At 39.6% G+C, this 23,184-nt stretch overlaps 1 protein-coding gene across 1 annotated transcript in view; it reads right to left on the bottom strand.

Moving 5' to 3' along the window:
• The window catches only part of limk1a (LIM domain kinase 1a), a 63,675-nt gene that overhangs the window by 38,196 nt on the left and 2,295 nt on the right, over window positions 1-23,184 (bottom strand). The window contains exon 2 of the mRNA XM_022211530.2: window positions 22,609-22,708. Coding sequence (XP_022067222.2) covers window positions 22,609-22,708 — 100 coding nt within the window. The remainder of the gene's footprint in view (window positions 1-22,608; window positions 22,709-23,184) is intronic.

Genomic DNA, 23,184 nt, shown 5'->3' with positions numbered 1-23,184 from the left:
TGTTGTCTCCACAAAGTTTCATTCTTATACTACAAAACTGAAGTTTCAATTGTTTTTAAAGAGTTTGCATTTTCTACCAGATGATGAATTGTGATGTCTTATGCTTGCAAAAACGTTTCAAATCAATAAATCATTTACTTTATTACTTTAAAAATGAAAGCAGAACGTCCAACATGTTGAAATAAGGTCATATTTTAATCCAAATCATGACGTTTTGCCAAACATGAGCCTAAATGTAAACGAGTTCGAACATGTATGACATGCAAAGCGTCAACCAAAGTGTGACATCTAACCGTGTTGTTTTGTTGCCCCAAAACCAACCAAAGAGTGAGTGAAAACTAAAAGTAAAAATGAAACCTAAGTCCAAGTATAATTGCCCCCCAATGCTATGTGAGCACAGGTCTCATGGGAAAAACACGGCCAGGAAAAAACAAAAAAAACAGACTCTGCATTCAGCTCTGTAGGGCTCAGGAGTGCTCACAATGACAATGCTAACATGTTTACCACCTTCTCCTACTTAGTTTATCTAGCCAGCATCAAGAATCTATTAAGGAAAACTGGATAAACCATTCACAGATTATGAAGCCAGCTGCACGTGCACACAAACTCACGGTCTTCAAACAGCAAACATGTCAATTTATATGGAATGCCTGTAAATTATACATTTTCCCCCCACTTAAACTGCTTGCATGAATATACACAAAATTATTAATTTTTTTTTTTTTAAATTAACATCTTCACCCACATAAGCACATTTGCTGGGAAATTAGATTTGGGACGCATAAACATCGTCTTTGTTGGTTGATTCTAACTGATATTCTTCTGGTGCAGTTTTGATTAAAAAAGCTCCTAAACACACACACCGGACACTGTCAGTGTGTGTGTTATTTGATTCTGCTGCTATGATGACACAAGTGAACATAGTTTTTGGATTTTTTTTAAAATAAAGTGTTATTGTCAAAGACATTTTGCTGCCATTTATAGATCCTACATATTTTCAAGGGATTTTTAAAGGAGTAATACACATGAGCATCCGTATGAAACTGTGATACTAAAACTCATTAGTAGTGTTTCAAATGACCACTGGGATAAACTGTAGCAGTGTGGCAGTGCTATATACAGCTTTCTGAACATACTAATACTTCTACCAGATGATGGCACAACATGAGAAATCAGGCTGTTAATAAAATTGTGAGAACTGGGATCAGTTATTGTAATTCATCCTCTGGTGTTCCATCAATATTTCAGTCTGGACCAAAGTTACAGACCAACTAAAATCACACTGCCAGCATGAGTTTACGTTCCTTAAATTTCTTAATTATAAATAAATTTGCATATATTATATTTGTGTTCCTTTTATGTCTCATTAAGAAAATGATTTTTTCAAAAATGCATTTGAACATGAAATCTATCTGAGCTAAAATAAAAATAAAAAATACAACTAAAAATGCATGTTTCAGATCAGCACAAGGATCACAAACAATTTTTTGGATGTAATAATATAAGGAAAAATGTGCATGCAGGCCTGAATAAATCTAATGAATTTTCCTGCTTTTATTTTTTAGCTGCTATTATTCATGTTTATTACTCCCACTGAGACGATCTCATTGGACATTTTCATGACGTAATATGTTTTTAAACGAGTCTTCACCCATTTATCTTGCCGACAGCCTGACCCGGGTCAATACCTGACATGATTAGTTTGTCCCAGCACCAATGAATGAACTGAATGGTCTGAATGAATGAATGCATTGATTTAAAGCCTCTGACAGACTCAACAGCTGAACAGAAAGGAGATGAAAGTGGAAACATATTGAACAAGTCATGATGACATAGTGACATAGACGTGCTTTCAAAACATCAAGTCCGCTTTAATATATAAAAGTGTTCAGCGTCGCAGCACACAGACCACACAGCATGTTATACTGCTGTGAGTTAATCAACAGAAAATTAATCTGTAGCTGTTATGACCCTCAGTTTATGGTTTCAGACATATTTAAAGCAAAAATATGAAACATGTTCTGGTTCTAACTATCAAAATGTGCAGATTTGTTGCTTTTTTTTGTCACAAATGATAGCAAATTAAACAGACAGAATAAAACATCTGAGGACATCAATTGTGGCCCCTATAAAAGTTCAATGGGGAATTTTTAAATTACTATCACGTAGAGCTGGGCGATATAGCAAAAAAAAAAATCTTGATTTTTTTAGTCATCTCGGACGATTACGATTTTAATCGATTTTTGTTGTTTCTTTGCGGTCTGCTTGCTATGGCTAGTGCTAGCCATGCTGCACTCCCGTAGCTGCAGCACTCTTCCCATTCTTTAGGATGCCTCTGCCGGAGGCGCTGAAAGAGGTTAGTTGTGCTGCTACTCTTCGTTTTCACAGTACTTTTGCAAACCTTGCACATGACTGTAGTTTGCTCTGTGTCAGTCTTGTCAAAGCCGAACCACTTCCATATAATCGATGTAACATGAGGCCCTTTTCTCGCAACCAACTCTTCGTCTGCTGTTCTGTCCGCCATGACGGGGGGGTGAGTGTTTTGGTGGAAGGAGATGAGAGGCGGAAGCAAACGCCAGTGCACAAGTCGTGAAAGGCAGAAGAAGAATCTGTATTGTTATATATTTAAGCTCGCCTCGATTTTACGATTTGGCAAATTTTCAAATCGTCAGGTTTTAAAAAGGCGAATTAATCGAATTAATTCGATTTATCGCCCAGCCCTACTATCACAAAAGCAAACGAAAAATTGGCAGTAATGTTATTTGCACTAAGAGCTGTAATGATTATGCAATCAATCAACAAGAAAACTACTCAGCAACTATTCTGATCGATCAGTTGTTTTTCAAGCAGCTCAAGGTTGCCGCTTCTTCTACTCTGAAGGAAATTAATCATCTTTAGGCTTTAGATTGTTGGTTGCACCAAAAAGAAAATAAAGAAGCAAAAAATAAATAAATACCATTTTTGAAACATTAAAAAAAGAAGATGTTTCCTCAAGCTCCTAAAACTATAACATTTTCATTCACCCTGTTCTTTTAGGAGAAATGATGAATTCATACCGAACTAAATCATCAAATTACACAGGGATAAAAATAATCATTAATTGAATTCCTACAGAAAAATAAATCAGGTTAAGTCACACATAAATAACTACACACACAGCAGACATTCAGACAGACCATTGTTTATCGAGGACTAAAGGTTTCCATTGTTTCATCTGTCTGTGAAGCTCAACTGGCATGAAGAGCTTCAAAATTAAGAACTGCAGCTGCATAACTAAAAATACACCAAGATGATATTTACTTTCTGCTGCACATATCTGTACATCTTACTGTCACTTTCCATTGATTCTTGATTTATCTTTTTCAAATCTTTCAAAAATGTCAACACGAATGAAAAAAAATCCATTACAACTGTCTAGAGCCCGAGGTGACATCTTAAATTGTATATTCTCTAAGGATGCATTTTTGGCATTTTTCCACTATTTCTGCGTCAGAATGTCTGATATAATTAATCAAGTCAGTAATAATTAGACGACACGCCACGTGAACCTTCTAAATGCAAACATCTTGCAGTTAGTTTATTCTCTGACCTCCTTTAAAGACGATCACAGGGAGGCCTCAAAGTGAAAAAGACCAAACCAGAATCTAATCCGACTCCCACGCAAACCTTGCTGACCGCGCTGTCCTGCGTGTGTTTCTGTGTGTGTTTGTGTGGGTGTGCACATGTAACCACAGGTCAGTGAATGACGCGTAGGCCGAGGCGGCTACAGGAAGCAGGGAGGACGAAGAGGAAACAGAGTGTGTGTCCTGGTGGAGGTGCGGAGAAGGATCATTACGAAATGACAGATGAAAAGCTGAAAGATTTACGAGGAGCCACACCTCTAAAAAAAACACTCACACATGTTCATCTCTTCATTAATTATTAACTCCTCCATCATCTGCGTCAAACTCAGAAGGACATCCGTCTTCCGTCTATCTGCAAAGACAGCAGAAACGCTTAGAGCACTTCTGATCAATAAGCCAATAGGCTGGTCTGCCCGGCCTTCCAGTAAAATCAGGAAAAATTAGACAATAGATGTCAAGAGCGCAGATTGATGCTGACAGAAACAAATGTGTCTGCTTCGTCAAACTGTCGACTGCTGTTACTGTACTTGCAGGCTAAGCTGAAATCCTCCTAGACAAAGAGAAAATACAACCTCTGGGCAGGAGACGGGGGGTTAGAGGGATGGTCACACACACACACACACACACACACACACACACACACACACACACACACACACACACACACACACACGGGGGAAAGTCTAGCTGAGGAAACGGCAGACAGTCTGGAGGAGACCCCTGTCATTCCCTTCAGTGGAGACATAAATAGATTGGGATTCCTGGTCCAGAGCCAATTTTCCACCCTTTGAATTTTCCAGAAAAAAAATATTTAGATGCTCAAACCTTGACGACAATTAATTTACCCGTTTAACAGCTTTGTGACACATCGCTTCCTAAACTAATCTACCTATAAAGTCGAGTTTATCCGAACTACACTGCTTTAATTTATTCTGATTCTCCACATGAAGGCACCAGCATGAAAACATTTGTCCCATTCCCACGCACCCCCTTTCCTGAGCCCCCTATTCTGTCTCCCCTCTCCTCCTCTCTCCTCCTTCTCCATGGCAACGCAGAATGCCACAGCGATGATGTCACCCTCTCGCATAAAAAAAAACAGGCATTACCTCATCACCTCCCGCTAACCCCCCACTCTCTCTCTCTCTCTCCATTGGGTGGCTCCAAACTCTACCAGGAAATCCCACAGCCAATCAGACTCCAGTGTGTTCCTCTGACCTTGGCAAACACAAGCTCAGCAGCATTTACACCGACATTAACCCCTCAAATACTTATCTGTTCCTCTATAAAGGAACACATTTCTGTGGAAGACAGCTGGCTGTGCATTTTAAACAGCCTTGACTCTGCTAAACAAATGTTTCAGACCATGGGAGACAATCTCTTTATTTGTGGCCCGGTGGTCTATTGAGCCGGTAAACAGGAGCCCTGGCAGACTGTGAGTAAACGAAGCGCACGGCAGCAGTTTCCTTTGTGACAGTTAAGCCTCCCTGACGGACGGACTATCAGCAGTCAGTCTGGGCCCTTCTCACTTGTCCCACTGAGGGGAAATGATAAAAGCTCTGGGAACCATGAGGATGGCTGTTCAGCAGCTCTCATTCATTATCAGGTCTCTCTTACAGACACTGTTTCCCCAACAGGCCCAACAAAAACAAGAGACACATTAAGTGAGGCTAGTGGCAGCCCTTTTCAGTTTAGTGTTATTATGGTGAATGGTCGCTCACTGGAGGAATAAAGCCATCAGGCAGCTTTCCAGAGCAGGAGCTTGGAGCAGTTGGGAGGTGATACGAATGTTGACAAGAACGACACCGTAATTTCAGTTTCCATTGTGTGTAGGATACGACAGCTTCCACTTTAACTAGGAGTGCAGCAAAGTAGCAACAGGCTTATATCGCAAATTTTACCTTGTAGGTGGGAAAGAATGCTACTGAAGAGGATAAAGAGTTTAAAAAAGAAGAGTTTACCCGTCAGCATCAAGATCCACCAGAAGTCTTTCAGGGCCGCTCAGACGTACATACATTTTTCTCTATCAAAAACGGCCCTGAAAATGGTCCTACAGGGACGGTTCTAGTGGTGGGAACACGTATAAAAAGGTGCAGGGTGCCCTAGAACAACTGATGTGTTTATTATTTCCCAGTATTGAGGAAACATGCAGTTTATTGAGAATAAAAGTGACTCATTTATAATAAATAGGAACAAACAGATATAAATGGGACAGAAGGGGGACATTGTGTGACTCACAGTGGTTTGTGGTCGATACATTTCCATTGTTTCACTCCCTTCTTTTTGGGAAACTGAACAGACAGAATAAAGACTCAACAAGCCTCTGGTTTTATTTGATTTTACTGTGTGATGTAACTGCGTTGACATGCATTTATATTAATATTTCAACAAAATTATTGGCATTAAAAGGCCTTATTAAAGTAACAGTTCAGCAGAGGGATTAAATAGTTATTTACTTTGTTTACAAAAGGAAATTAACGCAACAAAGTTGTCAAACGTATCAAAGTTTGCTTGAACGGCATCAAACAGGTTGATGCAGAAGCAACTGATTAGACCGAGCGGTAACACTTTATAATAACTATACACTATTAAGCATTAGTTAAGCATTGGTTCAGCATAATTTAAGCATTAGTTAATCCTTAAATCCTCATGAACTCATCATGAATTCACCATTAGTAATGCATTACGAAGCATTAGTAAAGACAGTTTTAAATGTTCAACTAACACATTATTAAGCATTAGTTAAACATTAGTAAAGTGCTTAATTCATCGTTAACTCATCATTTGTAACTAATTAGTTATACATGCTTAATTAATCATGAATTCATGATCTGTATGACATTTATTATGCATTACTAAGCACTTAATAAATCCGGTTAAAAATGTTTTGTTGCTCATTGATAATCTCAGATGTTAATACTTTATAAAGGGTTAGCAACTGTGTTAGTATATGATTTACAAACACATATTCATACTCAGTGAATAACTTATTAATGCGGTTACTACTCATTAGTTAAGTATATTCCGTGAGCCCATCTAAAGTGAGGACTATCTATGCTTTATAAAGCATTTATAAATGACACAGAAGCAAAGACATACAAAGTGTCAGTTTTATTGGTCCCAAACAATACAAGCTCTTTTAAATACACACTTTAAACAAATACAATCTGTAAAATTTCAAGTAAACTTGACAAACATCTTCAAATAACAACAGTCTGTGATCGTATAAAATAGAAAAATAAAATACAAGCTCTTTTAAATACACACTTTGCAATCCTTAACATTTCAAGTAAACTGGTGAACTATCTCTTTAGGGCACACACACACCAGAGGTAAGTGGGTGCCCTTGAAGTGCACAAAGTGCTTTACATTAAGACAAATACACCGTTTTCAAATATTGCAAGATAACACTAGATAATTTCTGCAACCTGTTTGCCTCTACGATCAGCTGTCATCTTACCAGCGTGACTTCTGCATTTTGGAGCATGCGCACTAGCGTTTTTGACGGTAAGAGCATGCGCAGTAGCGTCCTACACGTCCCAGAGTCCTACAAGTCCCAGTCTCCTCTGCGGTTCTGGAGAGCGAGACCGCGCTGGTTTTTTTAAATTTTCTCAAATGCGGAAGTCGGAGAGAGAACCCGCTGGAGAGATGACAGCTGATCGTAGAGGCATACAGGTTGCAGAAATTATCTAGTGTTATCTTACAATATTTGAAAACGGTATATTTGTTTTACTGTAAAGCACTTTGTGCAATTCAAGGGCACACACACACCAGAAGTAGGTGGCTGCCTGATTCTGGGATTCCGCCAATGTAATTCAATGGGAAACGAGCGGATTCCTCCTCCTGTAACTTTTACCTTTGGCAGGAGGAGGAATGTACTCGTTTCCCATTGAAATGCACTGGCGGAATCCCAGAATCAGGCAGCCACTTACCTCTGGTGTGTGTCTGCCCTAAAGAGATAGTTCACCAGTTTACTTGAAATGTTAAGGATTGCAAAGTGTGTATTTAAAAGAGCTTGTATTTTATTTTTCTATTTTATACGATCACAGACTGTTGTTATTTGAAGATGTTTGTCAAGTTTACTTGAAATTTTACAGATTGTATTTGTTTAAAGTGTGTATTTAAAAGAGCTTGTATTGTTTGGGACCAATAAAACTGACACTTTGTATGTCTTTGCTTCTGTGTCATTTATAAATGCTTTATAAAGCATAGATAGTCCTCACTTTAGATGGGCTCACGGAATATACTTAACTAATGAGTAGTAACCGCATTAATAAGTTATTCACTGAGTATGAATATGTGTTTGTAAATCATATACTAACACAGTTGCTAACCCTTTATAAAGTATTAACATCTGAGATTATCAATGAGCAACAAAACATTTTTAACCGGATTTATTAAGTGCTTAGTAATGCATAATAAATGTCATACAGATCATGAATTCATGATTAATTAAGCACGTATAACTAATTAGTTACAAATGATGAGTTAACGATGAATTAAGCACTTTACTAATGTTTAACTAATGCTTAATAATGTGTTAGTTGAACATTTAAAACTGTCTTTACTAATGCTTTGTAATGCATTACTAATGGTGAATTCATGATGAGTTCATGAGGATTTAAGGATTAACTAATGATGAAATTATGCTGAACCAATGCTTAACTAATGCTTAATAGTGTATAGTTATTATAAAGTGTTACCGACCGAGCTGTTGATAATAACTAATGACAGATACATAATGACATAAATGTTTCATCTCACAATAGAAACTGATAGCATAATTTGCTTTGTGCATCTTGAACATTTCATGCTTTTAGCTGAAGAAATGAGGAAATGCATGAAAAAAGGAATGAATTAAGTCAATTAAAGTATTCAGGTGGTTCAATATTATCAGAGCATCTTTATTTTTATTACAGTCACCTAATTATGAAGAGTTCCGTGTTGAGGTAAATGCAGACACAGATTGTGTATTTCTATAAAATGATCAAGGTCAACTATGAAAGTGACAGGACTCACTAAACACTGACACACTGAGGCCTTTAATCTTCCTCCTCTTCTTTTATTTAATCACATTCAGGGTTTAAGTCTGGACTCTATCAGCTCCAAAACAGAACTTCTAACATGTGATTAAAGAATAGTAGCATGAACCAAAGGTCAGAGCTGGAGAAAAGGTGATTAGTCAAAAAGCACCAGCACACAGGACCACTCCTTTCTTCACTTTGTAAATGTTATCAGGAGGTACGAATGCCGGGACGCGATGGTGACGAGGAGCAAAGAGTCACAGGCTGCGTATTAAAAGGGAATATTCAGATTTCAGATTTTAAAATGACAGGCTTCACTCAAAGCCTCAAAGACTCGAAATCACACAGTGAAAATTGTTAATGATAAACTTGGGGAGGACATGGCCAGGCGTGAACTAACCGTGATGTCACCCGTTGGTTTCAACGCCGAGAAAATGAAGCCCGGATTTTGCTACTTCCTGGTCGCCATTTTGGATTTTTTGGAGCCAGTGACGTAAAAAGCGTCATCAAACAGACTGGACCGGAGAGCAACTAGGGGCAGGATTGGCTGAGAACTCTCTTATCCCGCCCACATTTTACCGCAGAGGCTTCTGTTGCTGTCTATCATTCCAGACAAGACTGTCTATCAAGCCACACCCCCTGGCTCCGCCAACTTTAACGATTAATTTAAAATTCAGTATTGATTTATTTTAAGATCGGCCACCTGATCTCTCATTTTGACCATGAAAACTAACGGGAAAAAAATCCTGAGCTGTAGAAAATCAGTCTATCAAATTTTATTTTTTCCAGTGATGAATTGGGGTCTCTGGAGCAAAAGTTTTTTGGAGCCAACCCCAGCGGACGGTGTGATATTGCAAGTTTTTGACACTTCCGGGTTGGCTTCATTTCTGGAGCCAGATGCTACGTCCATCTTTATATACAGTCTATGGGCATGGCAAACCAGAAATATGCCATTCACTGTATATCTAATGTTGTGACTCTCATTCTTCTCATGCAGCTCTAAACCAATGTGTGAACTGCTAAATTCGGTTTCATATCCTGCAGAAATTTCACATTAACACCTAAGAGGTTCCTGCTTGAAAGTAAAAAGTAGTGGAGCCAAAAAAAAAATCATCAGTCCACATAAAACGGAATAAAAGTGATAGAAGAATTAACTAAAGAGTTGATTCGATTAAACTTTCACTTTTTGAATAAAAATTCCAAGAAAAACCGTGGAAACATGACAAAAAAATAAGTTAAATCACTCAACTTCTTTGTCACAGCAGGAAACAATGTGAGAAATACGAAACATAAAAAAGCATTTGCAAAATACAACCCTACAAGTATGGATCAAATCAATTAATCCTTTCATGTACACCTAAAATGAAATGTAAAACTACTACAGACCGCTCTCTGATGTTGAGCTTCACAGGCGCATGGAGGATGAAGAGGAGTGAACAAATGATTGTGATTGTGTGTTGCTGACATTCAGATGCTTCATTCCAGAGTTTTAGTCTTACATTGTGTGCTATAAAGTCAATCTGACATGTTTTTTTTCATATTTATCCTCAAACACACACATATAAACAAAAACAAGTAAGCAAAATGTTATTTGTAACCTTTTAGCAGACTACACATTCAGTGATGAACAAAATGAGATTCACCTTCACCTGAGATACAAAACATGAAAACGAAAAAACTGCTCTCTTATCTCTGCATTAAAGAGTTATCGTTTTGTATCTGACCCACATGATTCCCTAAAGATGATGATGTAAGTAAATCTAACGTCTGAAACAAACAGACGTTCAGAGTCCTCTCAGACGACATCGGTCACATGTGGGACAGAAGCTTTGGTTCACTGCCGCGCTTTGAAAACAGGGAAGTCCCAATAAATTTGCGGTTTTTGCCTCCAGTGAGACAGAAGTGTGACTGAAACAGTGGACAGATGTGTGTTGTGTTATTTGGGGAAGTGAGAGAGAGCTTAAAGAGAAATGAGTGAATTTCAGTTACTACATCCTCTGACACACTGAACCGTACATTTTACTGTGGATCGGAATAGAGACGCTCAGAGTAATTTAGGTACTTTTTAAACACTGAGTTGTGTTGTTTTTTTATTATCATGACAATTACATGAGTTTGAAAGTTTCAGATTAAAAAATAAAGAAGTGAAACACAACTGGGCTCCAAGTCAGATGAACCGCCTGACTGATCATCACAGTTTACAGTTTATGCCATCAAACATAACAATGTTCTCCGTCATGAGGATTTACAGCTTTAATTTGTCTCTTAATTAAATATCTTTGAACTTTGGACTGTTGGTCACAAACAAAATTTTTCCAGCATTTTATAGACCAGGTGCTTAATTAAATCACTGATATTAAAAATAAAAATATCGGCTAGTTGCAGCTTCACAACAGCCATAATCTCATTTTCAACTGTAGTCTCTGTTAAATTTACCGTTAGAACTTTGTGTTTGAAAAGTAATTTAACTAATTTATTCAGCAAAAATGGCCAAGGTGGGAAAGATGTGATGGTTTCAAGTTCAAACCGAATGTGAATTTGCACACAGTGACACACATAGGCCACATTATTATTCTTGGGTTTTGGACAAAACAAGACGTCATCTCATTTGCAACGGTGATGTGGTGGCTATTTTTCACTGCTTTCTCCACCAAACAACTACTCATTTAATACATTAATTAATAATAAACTAATGTTTTGTTGCAGCCTTGTTCCACAGACAGCAGCACTCCACATTTATGTATTTAACTACATCCGCTGAGTCACAGAGACGAAGTTCCGTTTGAGTTCCAACTGCTTTATTAGAAATTTAAGTTCAGCTTCACTGTTTGAGGCCGGAGTTACATCATCATCGAACTATAAAGTCAGCAAACATAAATTCATCTGTGCACTTACATTCTGGGCTGCGGTCGCCTCCTTCTGTGTTGGTTCTTTGCTGACATGTCACCCGTGGGAGTGAAGGTCTTGCTTTGACAGTCCAAAGACAGACTCATGTCAGCAGCTCTGATGTTGAACACGCACTGCTCGCTCGGCCTCACAGCCTCACTGTCAGAAGCATCAGCGTCGCGTCTCTCTTTCTCTCTCTCCCTTCCTCTGCTTCCTCTCTCGGTGCAGCTGCACAGCGGGGTCACACTTCTCTATCAGCTATTTCCTGTTCCCCCCGCTCGTCCTCTGGGAGCAGACTCGACCCTCTGACAACACAAACTTCGCCCATCTCAGTCCTGCCCACCTCATGGCAGCTTATTCCTTCATTGAACCTAAACCTCATGCTTACGTAAAGTGAAGAGCCCACTTCCTGCACTTGTCAATCCATTTAAAGATTCTACCAGCACAAATCTAATCTTCCTGTTATCTATCATCTATTAAACTCTCCCACCTCCACTCAGATAATTAGATTTACCAACCTCCTAACAGGAGCATTGAAGCACTTTGTTTTCCTCAAGGATGCGATGAAGTGAAGTGAGACAACAGCTCCTCTTTATCACAGCTGGTAAAGTGTAACTTCACTCTCAGACACTCAGAAATCCCAGGAGACTCAAAGTAAGCAGCTGAGTCATCAGCAAAACACCTTGACCCAGAAACACACTTGATCCGTACTGATACACTGAACAGTCAGCTAATGTTAGGTCAGGAAAAGTCAAAGATATTGTATGTTTGAGGTATTTTAGAAGCAGTGTTACCATCCTATTTGTCTACAGTCCCTGTTTTAAAGACCACAATTTTGCAGCATTTTGTTCTTGTCATCAGGCTCCTATGGTGAAAATACCATTTATCCAGATCTGAAGTATCTAGTTGCACAAATGCAGTTAGCTACCCACTCTCTGGACCTGGACATGTCCATCCATTCATCCATTTTCTTTCACTCATCGGGGGTTGGGTTACAGGCTAAACAGGTCATTACAGACGTCCCTTAACTCTGTAATATTTCCCAGCTCTTCCTGGGGATCCCAAGATGTTCCCTGGCCAGATGAGATTTGTAATCCCTCAAGCAAGTTCAAGGTCTACTCCCAGTAAGACATGCTTCAAAAACTATCAAAGGAAGGCATCCAGGAAGCATCTTAGTCAGATGCTGGAACCATATCAGCTGATTCTTTTTGATGCAAATGAGCAGGGCTCGACTCCAAGCTTAAACTTGGACCCATGATCTCATTCTCTCCATCACAACCCAGAGCTCTTGACCACAGGTGAGGGTTGGCACATAGGACTGGCAAATTGAGATTGTTGCCTTCCGTCTCAGTTCCTCCTTCACCATGATCGTCCAGTGCAATATCCTCAATATATTACTGCTGATTTTGCCCCAGTCGATCCGTCCATATAATGCTTAATTTTCCTATCACTCATGAACAAGATTCCAAGATACTTAAATTCCTTTTGTTCGGATAGCAACTCACCACAGCTCAGAGGGAGCAATCCACCGGTTTCCAGCAGAGAAGTATTGCCACAGACTTGGAGGTGTTGACTGTCATCAGCTTCACACACAGCTAGAAACCACCACAATGCACACAGAATGTCAGTCTGATGAAGCCAACAAAACCACATCATCTGCAGCTCTGAGGTTCCCAAACTGAACACTGTCCCTATTTCGGCTGCACCTTCAAATCCCATCCACGATTATCACAAACAGAATCTGAAACCACGGCCAATCTTAGCAAACTCCGCTACCCCTGGAAACACATTTGATTTTGTGCCAAGAATAGAAGAACAGCTCTTTCTTTTGGTTGTGCATAGACCAGATGATTCATACCAATGGCCTCATACTCCTGCAGTGCCCCAGACAGAGTACCAGAGGGCAATGGTTTATAGGCCTTCTTCAAGTCCACAAAATACATATTGATTAGACAGTCAAACTCCCATGACCAGCCCTGTAATAAACAGGAACAAACTTGGGACATTCGGTTGTGCAATACCCCAAAAATTTAAGCTGAACCATCGGCCCCCCTTTGCCACCATGGTCTGACCCTCCACAGAAACTGTCCCTGAACTCCACATGACACAGAAGAGGCGTATCAGCCAAGGCAGGCTAACAGCATCCAGAGTCTGTGCCACCTCAGGGTTAATCTCATCCACACCTGGCGCCTTGCAGCTGAGGAGTTCCTTCACTACCTCTGTGACCTCTGCCTCGGATATGGGCGAGGCTTCCCCTGAGTCTTCAGACTGTTTCCTCCACAAAGGATGTGCTGGTCAGGTTAGGAGCTCCTCAAAGTGCTCTCTCCATCATCCAAGAATATCCCCAGTCTGGGTCAGCAGTTCTCCTGGCCGGATAAACACAGCTGAGGCCAAACCCTGCCTTCCCTTCCTGATGGCTTCCTGACATGCTGAAGTAGAGTTTAAACAAGATGAGCAAACCTCAGGTAACGATATTCAGTTTTTTTCTTAACAGTTTAATCTCACATATAAGATGAAGAAAAACAATAAATACTCAAATGTTGGTAGCAAGAACCATTAAATGTTTGACATTGTTTGAAACTAAAACGTTAATAGGCAGTTTGCTAAAGTGATTAATTAACCGAGCACTTGTTTTTCAGTTGTAATAAACATCACTCAGATTGTGCAGCTCTGTTTGCTTCTGAAATCTTCTGTGTTGTGATCATTCAGCCCCCACAATGACTTTGTTTTCCTGAAGGACTCTTCAGTTTTTACAGGGTCATCTTATTAATGTTCCCAAACATCAACACTGTGAGAGCTCAGGGTCGACGTTAAGCATCAAGATCTGATTTCTAATTTGGCTTAGTAAACAATCCGACACATGAATCATCTCCAGGCCGCTTCCATCGTTTTCTGCAGCTTCTGTTACCAGGCAGAGTTCATCTGCAGGTGGAAACAGCTGAGTCACTGCAGCTCTTTGTTGTCTCTTACCAACCAAACTTCACTGTGCTACAGAACTGTGCAAAGAAGATTTCACCAATAATCATCTCATCTCCATTGTGACCTTTTACAAAGCAGCCCTTGAACATGTGCAGTTCAGCAGCTGTGAGTCAAGGTGCAGAGGAGTCACAAATGTGTCCTTTGCGGTGTTTGTGTCAGCTCATCCTTGACTAGATACTTTTAACAACAAAAAGCTTCATGACTGTTAATGACTACAGAATATGGAAGCACATCAGCGTTGACTCAGCAGCAACACTAGAAAAACTGATCAGAAAGTACATTGTTCTTGATGCACATCATCTGCAGATGCACACTGGATGTAAAAAAAAAGAGGTTGTTAACTAAAATGCTAAATAAGCACAAGCCTTTGTATTCCTGTGGGGTGACTCATGGGGCAGTGACTGTCAAGCAGAAACAGTTTTATTGGACCAGGACAGGGCTGCAGCGTACTGCAGAGAGACTGCAGCACCAAGGGAGTTTACAGAGTAAGAAAAATAAGTGTTGTTATGAAGTATAGCTGTTACTCTGTAAAAATGCATATTTCTAGAGCTGTTTTATTATTAATGAAGCTACAGAGAAATGAAAAGGACAGTTATTTTGCATTACTCCAAGCTGCTGACATGATATAACCAAAATAATGACTGAATTTACAGAAGAGAAACCATGAACCCAAAAGGATCATACAGAATGCTAATCAGCACCAGAGCCAAAATCCTCTTATTCCTCCTTCCCAAGAGGCAATAAGAGGTGAGGAGTGACTCCAGAGTCCTTTCATAATGATGCTTCACACCTTTTGACTATGAGCCTCATAATGTCGGGAACTACTTCAACTTAATCTCCTCCGATCCACAATGAGGACAGTGAAAGTCAAGCAGGAGCTCCTTAATGAGAGCTCTCAGTCTGAGCATGCATGGCCGTTATAGAAATAACGAAACAATAAATAATTCTAACTAAATTATAAGGCCCATAGTTTAAAGTAGTTGTGTTGACTTTTGGGACGAAAGTAGCATCAAGACATGCACCATACCAGACAGGGAACCAGCTGACATTTCTTTCATTGTGTGTTTGACTTTTCTGTGTGTTTAAGGGAAAAATATTGGTAATATTCCCTCACTATGCCAGTAAGGTCATGAGGTCAAATACTATGGAAGATTTAAGCAGAAATTCAGTCTGAGCTCTGATGATTTGTTCACTTCCAACAGTGGGAAACTAATCTTGCTGTTCACCCTCTTCTTCTAATTCTAATACCTCTGGTGAGTCTGGAGTACTGTAGGTACTGTACTGAAAAAAAAAAGTCTCATAATCACACTGACTGATCTTCTATTTAGGAATGTGAGTGGTTCCAGATCTAATCACTGACTTAAGTGAGTACGATGTTCTAAGTGATGGAAAAGATGATAAAACATCCATGGATGGATTCATTGGGTCTAGAGGCCTGGGGTCCTCTGGGTCCGTGGCCTAGTACCATTTCTTGAAGGAAATTCAACCAAACGGGATCAAACAACCATAATCAGATGCAAAATGACAACAGGAAGATGCAAAACAAGCATAAAAACATTCCAAATTACCAAACAGAACAGTAAAATGATGATGTAAAGAGTAAAAATAAGCACAAATAGGAGAAAAGTGATGATAAAGTGACATTAAAAAGCCAAAGAGACACAAATCTCTCTTAAATATCTCTGCCCAGGGGCTCATTGTGTCAGAGTTGGTCTACGTCTGTAGCGCTGCTGTCATCTCTGAGGTCACTGCAAAACCAAACAACATGACCAACACTGAAATGATTTCCGGTTATATTTCTCGCTCAGTTTTACTGCTGTTCCACAGAATGGTCACATTATGTGCAGCCGAGAGCAGCACAGTTTCATAACTTATGTAAAATTGTCATTATTATGAAAAGTAAATACCTTATATTTGATTTCCACCTAAAATTTAAGAGGTGTGTTAAAATGGTGTCTAAAGCACACACATCTATTTAGCCTCAATGAAGAGTGTTTATCATTTCATGTTGCAGAGATTTTCAAGCATTGTGATCTTTGTACACGTAAGTTATTGTGCAAACTCATGGTCAGAAAGCAGCGTTCACATCAACCAAGCCTCTTATGATGATGTACAATTACACAATTACAAATATAATTAAAACTCTGACAGGAAGCGGATAAGATCACATCATTACCGTGTTCTTTAGAAATCTAATTTGCTAATCTTAAACTCATCTATAAATGCCAAGATAACCAGGCTCGTCAGCTGCTCAGTGACCTCGTGGTCATGAATCATCCTCTGCTGCCTATTTTATGGTGTTTCTCTTGTTTTACAGTTTGGATCCTCAAGTGTTCCATCTGTGTCTCCTTTTTTCTTGGTGATTTTTATTGCTTTTATCCGACAGGGGCAGTGAAGATGGCCTAATTCTCAGCCTTGTTGGCATCAGCGTGGTATCCGCCCTAAACACTCTGCTACTGCCATCTCTATTTTCTGCTTAAATTCTGAGTTTTGTCTTTCCACTGTCCCTTGTGTATTTTTTGCTCAGTTTTATGTATTTACAGACCTATCTAGGGACGGGCAATGCAAATCAGCTCAGACTGTAAATGCTGCGATGTCCAATTGGTTCACGCCACACACGTTTCCCTGTACAGATAGCATTTCATGAAAATAGAGGAACAAACATGGAAATGGTTTGAATAATTGTTTCCAAGTACTTGTGGCTTTGGAGTTACCCTCTCTTCCTTGTTTCCTGTTACCTCTAAACCGGCTCCATATAATAAAGGTCATAAAAAAATGCAAACACATGCAAAACATGGAAAAGATCAAAGCAAACCTCTCACACAGATCCCTGACTGAAATACAATACAAACAAAAGTTTTTTACTGAATGATGGAAGAGCAGTTGCTATAGTCATAAAGACATGCATCGGGTCAATTGAAAACTCATTTTTGGCAATACATGAATGTTATAGCTGTGATCCTGATAAACAGTGCTGGCTGTGTTTGTTGTTTAGCTCTGAGACAAACAGAAGGCAGAAAAATGTGAAACCAGTGAATGCACGGCTGCATTTTCCCATGAAGCCTGCAGCTCTGCTATTTTCTGAGGAGCAGTTTTTTTTTTTCTTTTTCCACTCATGGGAGGATTCCCGAAAAAAAACCACCCTGGGCACTTTCATTTCGCATCCCCCCTCTTCTTGTCCTCATGGACCTTCACTGCGCTGGGCTCTGCACTTTTTTGTCTGGATTTAAGCTCCTCTCTCTGTTCCAATTGTCAGTTTTCTGGCAAAGCCATTTTAAATCCTCCTTTTCTATGACAATCTAGCTCTCCCTGAGGAAGATCCCCTCTAATTTCCAGTCATAGAGAGACCTATGAAGAAGCATCATGATGATTTCAAGGGGAATGCAACACTTACTCGGAGACTACAACTCTCTTTTCACAGATTAAGCTGCTCGCTCGGCTTCACTGCTGTTAACTCCACAGCTCTGATATGTGTTGTGTCACTACATGGAGAGCAGAAGGGCTGAAAGTTGCATGCCGCTATGTGACACCTCAAAGGAGTGTGACGGAGCTGGATCAGCTCTGAATCAGTGACGCACTTAATGATGGTACAGTTATAAAGAAATGCAGAGCAGGGCTTTTACTTTCATAGTCCAAAATATGCAAATGCAAAGATGTGGAATTAGTTCACACTGAGACCTGCTGCCTTCATTCACTGACATAATCAGATCTATCTGTTCTATCTTATCACACACACACACCGCAAACCCTTTGTGGATTTTGCCCTGTGCCCAGATGCCCTCCTCAGATTTCCCATTCAGACATCCGGCCGGGGGAAATCATTAATGACACACTGAGGGGAGAGTTTTCCACACGGCAACAGCCAACCTGCCGACCAGCTCAGACGAACAAAGCAAAAACAGGAGAGACACTGAGGACACAGACGCACATTTAGACCCTCAAAGAAGAGAATAAAATATGTTTCAAATGCAGAATCTCACACCAATGTGAAAGAGTCGCTTGGAACACTAAAGGTGCTGTCAGTGAAATGTTGCTCTTTTGTAACATCTAGTGGCAGCGAACAACAATAACCTCCTTTTAGAACAAAATCCAACCGAGCAGATAAAACCTGAAGTTACAAGTCTTACCACTTTGTACCCAAAAGCAATGAGTCTAATACAGCCGTAAAGTAAGAGCTGGCTCAGGAGACATGAAACCATTAGAGAGCATGCAGTTGCACTGTGCTGGGCTGACACGACAAACATTAGCTCATCCGGCTAATGACAGTCACACTGTTTGGTTGTTTGTCCAACAAATACGGCCAACAGTGTCTCTTTGTTAGTGCAGGAGTCACAACCTTGAAAATGATGCAGCAAGGTTGACTTCAGTATTTCCAAAATATGTTTCAAGTTGTCCCAACAGAAACTTTTCTGCTGAATTAAAGGCAATTCCACCAATGGTACACGTCAGACTCAGGCTTGGCATGTGTGGGAAAAGTTGCATGAATTGTTTCAGAGCTTCAGAAGCAGTAAAATAGTGATTTCAGAGTAAGGCTTAAAAATGGAAAAAATGAGCTCTTAAGCCAGGATTATGCTTCCTTGCAGAAGAACACGGACATCTGCAGACACCACGAACACATAGTTGCTATTATTAGACCACTTTTTAGTTCACTTGGAGGACGTGATCCATACATTACATACAGTACATACTGTAAGCATGTACGTGCTGCACACACGTGTAGTTCTGCTGTTATAGCATAGCAGCCATTCAGTCACAACATACTGAAGGGCAAGTGGATGTCGACACAGACCCTCACATAGACCCTCTGATGATGACATTTGTGTTACTCGAAGTCTAGGAAACTGTAATGTACTCACAGATGTGAAAATGTAACAATATCTTAGACAGAAGTGATTTTACCAGAACCCTGCTCTCTATCTGTGCTCAAAGCTCTAAACTTCAGGCTACATTGTTCACTATACAGTAACAACAGCACGATCTGTTTGGATAAGACAGAAGAATGTGTGCTACTAAAGGAGATGGTATCTCTGGTTCTGCTGCATTTATACAGTACATCGATTTCTGAAGATGCAGTCAGTAAAGGTTCAGACGCTGGTGGATTTCTGATGCCGTCCATGGTTAAAATAGCAAACGACAAGCTTCAGGAGAAATCCTCAGTGAGGAGTTGTTTGATCTCCTGCTCGTCAGAAGCGAGACAGAGATGAGAGAAAGAGGCGGAAATATTACATAAAACCAACAGTGACAAAAGCAGCAGCAGCAACAGCTGCATCCCATTAACAACAAACTGAGTCTTGTTAAATCAGAGCCACTTTCAAAGTAAATGACTTTCACTATAGCAGATCTGAATGAAGGCATCAAGCACATGACGTTTGCACTACAGAATTATTGAACCTAAAAACAACAGCACAAACACAGAAGGACACTAAAGTGATGCTAAACACCAGAGTGTGACCCAATCTTTTATATGATTTATCATTTAAATCTCTCAAAGGCGACATACGGTATATACACCAATAAATATTTTGTTTTTATTTAATTTAAATTACATTTAAAATAAAGTCCACCATAAAACTGTTTGAATGTTTGCATTTTGCCCTCAAAGAATCTCAGGTTTCATATAAAGATGACACCCTCTTTCTGAGCTCGACACAGGCTGCCAGCAGAAATCTGAAATCACACTCTGCTGTTCTGAAAGAATCGATGGCCATTAGTGACCATCTGTGAGCCTCTTTTGATTCTTGTGCTCTGAGCTTCGTGTTATGCAACCTGAGGTGACTGAGTTGATCTGAAGATTTAGTGAAGCCTGAACTTCAACACTTTCATTTAAAGTCAGAAACAACATGTAGCACAGAAAGTCACAAATATAGAAAAAGCTCATCATTAAGGGCATTCACAGAGAGGATGAAAAGCAACTGGTGGTGTGTGATTTTTATCTGGGGATAAACATGTGGAAACATGCTTTAATCACATTTTTAAAAGTCAAACAACCATCTCTCTCTTCCCTGTCTGAAGCACAGTGAAGCTGCTGGAATTAATCATTCACTCTTTACTGTCGAGACAAGAAGACCTTCATGTCTTAGAGAAAGACAGTTTTGATCATTTAAAATTTTACAACTACTGAGCCAACTCCATCTGCTTTAATCAAATTATAATATAAAAAGCTGTCTCCAACATTTGATCTTCAGTTGCTGAAATGTTGAGAGTTCATGTATTTGTCGTCTAAATCAGACCAGATACACAGACACAACTTGTGTTAATTAGCAAAAGTTAATACTACTAGTTAAAATTCAAAAATGTTTCCAGATTTCTTTCACACAGAGACACATGCGATCTCTCTGCCCACACACAACATGCTGCAGCGCAATTCACCACAATCCAAGTCTGAAACACAAACCTGCCTATTCTTCTCTAATCATGGTGGCAGATACGAGTCCGACACCAGAGCGCAACACAACAGATGCTTCACCCGACAAAGAGCAGCTCACTTTGCTTGATTAGGAGGAAAAGTCTCCAGCAACCTTGAAGTAAACGTAAGTTTCTAAGTTAATGAGTTTTAGCCATCCTGCTCAGTATATGACAGATTATCAGGCAGCTCAGGTGTGAAAATAAATGTCATGTACAAGGAAGCTACAGCAACAAAAACAGCAGGAAAGGAGGAAGAAATCTGACCAAGAACCCGTCAAGACAAGTTCAAAACCACTGCGGTTTTCTGTAACGTCTGAGAGCTTCATCTACCTGAAGGCTTGAAGCTGACGTAATATTTGTGGGTCATAAATATGAGCGACAGGAGGTGGTAAAGCACTGTTCAGATGTCATACCTGTATCACAAAGACAAGACATCATCAGTCCACGTCTGAACTGAGTCAAACAAACACAACTTTTTATGGACTCCAAATTGACATGTCTGAATTTAACAACACTGTCAGACGTTATGTTTGTTAACAGCATCCAAACGATGCTCACAGAACTAAAAGGACAATAAAACACTCAGAGAAATCACTAAATATATCTTATTAATTTCTGTTTTCAAGGTTTACATCCTCAAAAATAGCCCTCCAAAAAGAAAGCACTCATGAGGAAGCAGAGAAGGTCAAATGAAAGGAGATTTTCCCACAAAAACAAAAGCATGGGCTGAAATAATACAGCTGAAGAAAGGAGGAAGGTGTGAATGTGTGCAGCAATAAGTAAACTTCACCTGTTCTCAGACTCTCTGAAATGTTGCCCATGCAAGTAGAAACATGCCTGATTTAATACAGCAGGTAAACGGGGGCGGTAGAGCAGCAGCTGACAGTGATATCATCGATTTCTAGGAGATACTGTAACATGTAGTGTATATTATAGCCACAGTCATTTGTCAGGTATTTTCTCAGCTTCACATCCCACATCAGAACAAGAAATCAGCTGCTTGTTTTAGAGGACTATCCAAAACCCAAAGATTTTTGATCATATATGATAAAGAAATGCTTCAAATCTTACAATCAAACACAATGAATAGATTCTCAAGTTCCCACTAGACTTTTTGTATTATATAAGTTCATTTTCATGCCTCTTTTGTTTGACCAACAATAGAAATGACAGAAAAAGAGTGACTGAGAGACAGATCAGAAATGAAAAGCAATGAAGGACAACTATAATTTTTCTCTGTCAACCAACTAATCAATTTGTTGACTAATCTCAGCGCTACAAGCATCCATTCAGTGGGTTGGCTCACTCCTTTGCTAATCTATAAAGCTGCTATTAGCGGTATTTATGCTGTAATAATGCATCAAATGAGAAGGTAAAAACTATGTGTTGTTCCCTCTTATTGTTGTTTTCATCTGGGTGCTGTTTTTAGTGTAAAAGCTCTTTAAATCCACAGTTCAACATCAGACAGTTAGAAACCAGCTGGTGAAGACAGTGGAACATGTAGATGAGCTGGTGGAGACCAAAAACCGAACAAAAAGTGAGCGACAAGCATTTGCAACTGTGGGCTAACAAATCTGCCACATAAATCTTAAAGTTGATCTTTCATCTTCAGCTAAAAATTCAGTAGCTGCAGATATAAACCAGTAATGCATGCATGTGTTTGATGATGGTGTACAGTCAGCGTTGAACGGTACCTGAAGCAGACGGTGTGCCAGTCAGTGTTGAGGGCCTGGAGGTACTGCTCATCGTAGATCCTCTGTTTGCATCCCGCACAGACGGGCAAACTTCCTCCAGCTGCAATGACATGCAACACAGATCTTACACTGTTTGTGCGAGTTTGCATGAGGCTACTATCTCAGTCTATGCAAATCATCACCACAGAACGCAGCATCTCTGACATCCTCCATCACTGCTCGAAAAATGTAAGAAACAGCAAAAGGCTCTTGGTTTGTTGGTGTCTGACAACAGCTAATAGACAGTTTTAATGAGTGTTTTACTCAGCAGGGGTGAAGCAAATGACTTGTTGTCATGGAAAGTCTGTAATGTTTGTCACCATTATGTATAGAAACACAACTTTCCGCCGACAACTTCAAAATAGTATTTGAGCAAAATCCTAATAATTATGTAATAGCTTTTAGGACAAAACAAATCAAATTTCTGATTAACAGCAGCATAGAACAGCTGTATGAAGCATTTGTGATGTGACTCATATCTGCAACATCTCTTTAAACTTTCATAGTTACAAAACACAAACGGACAAGAATGACAAA

The sequence above is a fragment of the Acanthochromis polyacanthus genome, chromosome 13, assembly GCF_021347895.1.
Source record: "Acanthochromis polyacanthus isolate Apoly-LR-REF ecotype Palm Island chromosome 13, KAUST_Apoly_ChrSc, whole genome shotgun sequence".
Lineage (NCBI taxonomy): Eukaryota > Metazoa > Chordata > Actinopteri > Pomacentridae > Acanthochromis > Acanthochromis polyacanthus.
This window is presented reverse-complemented; position numbering and strand designations above follow the sequence as displayed.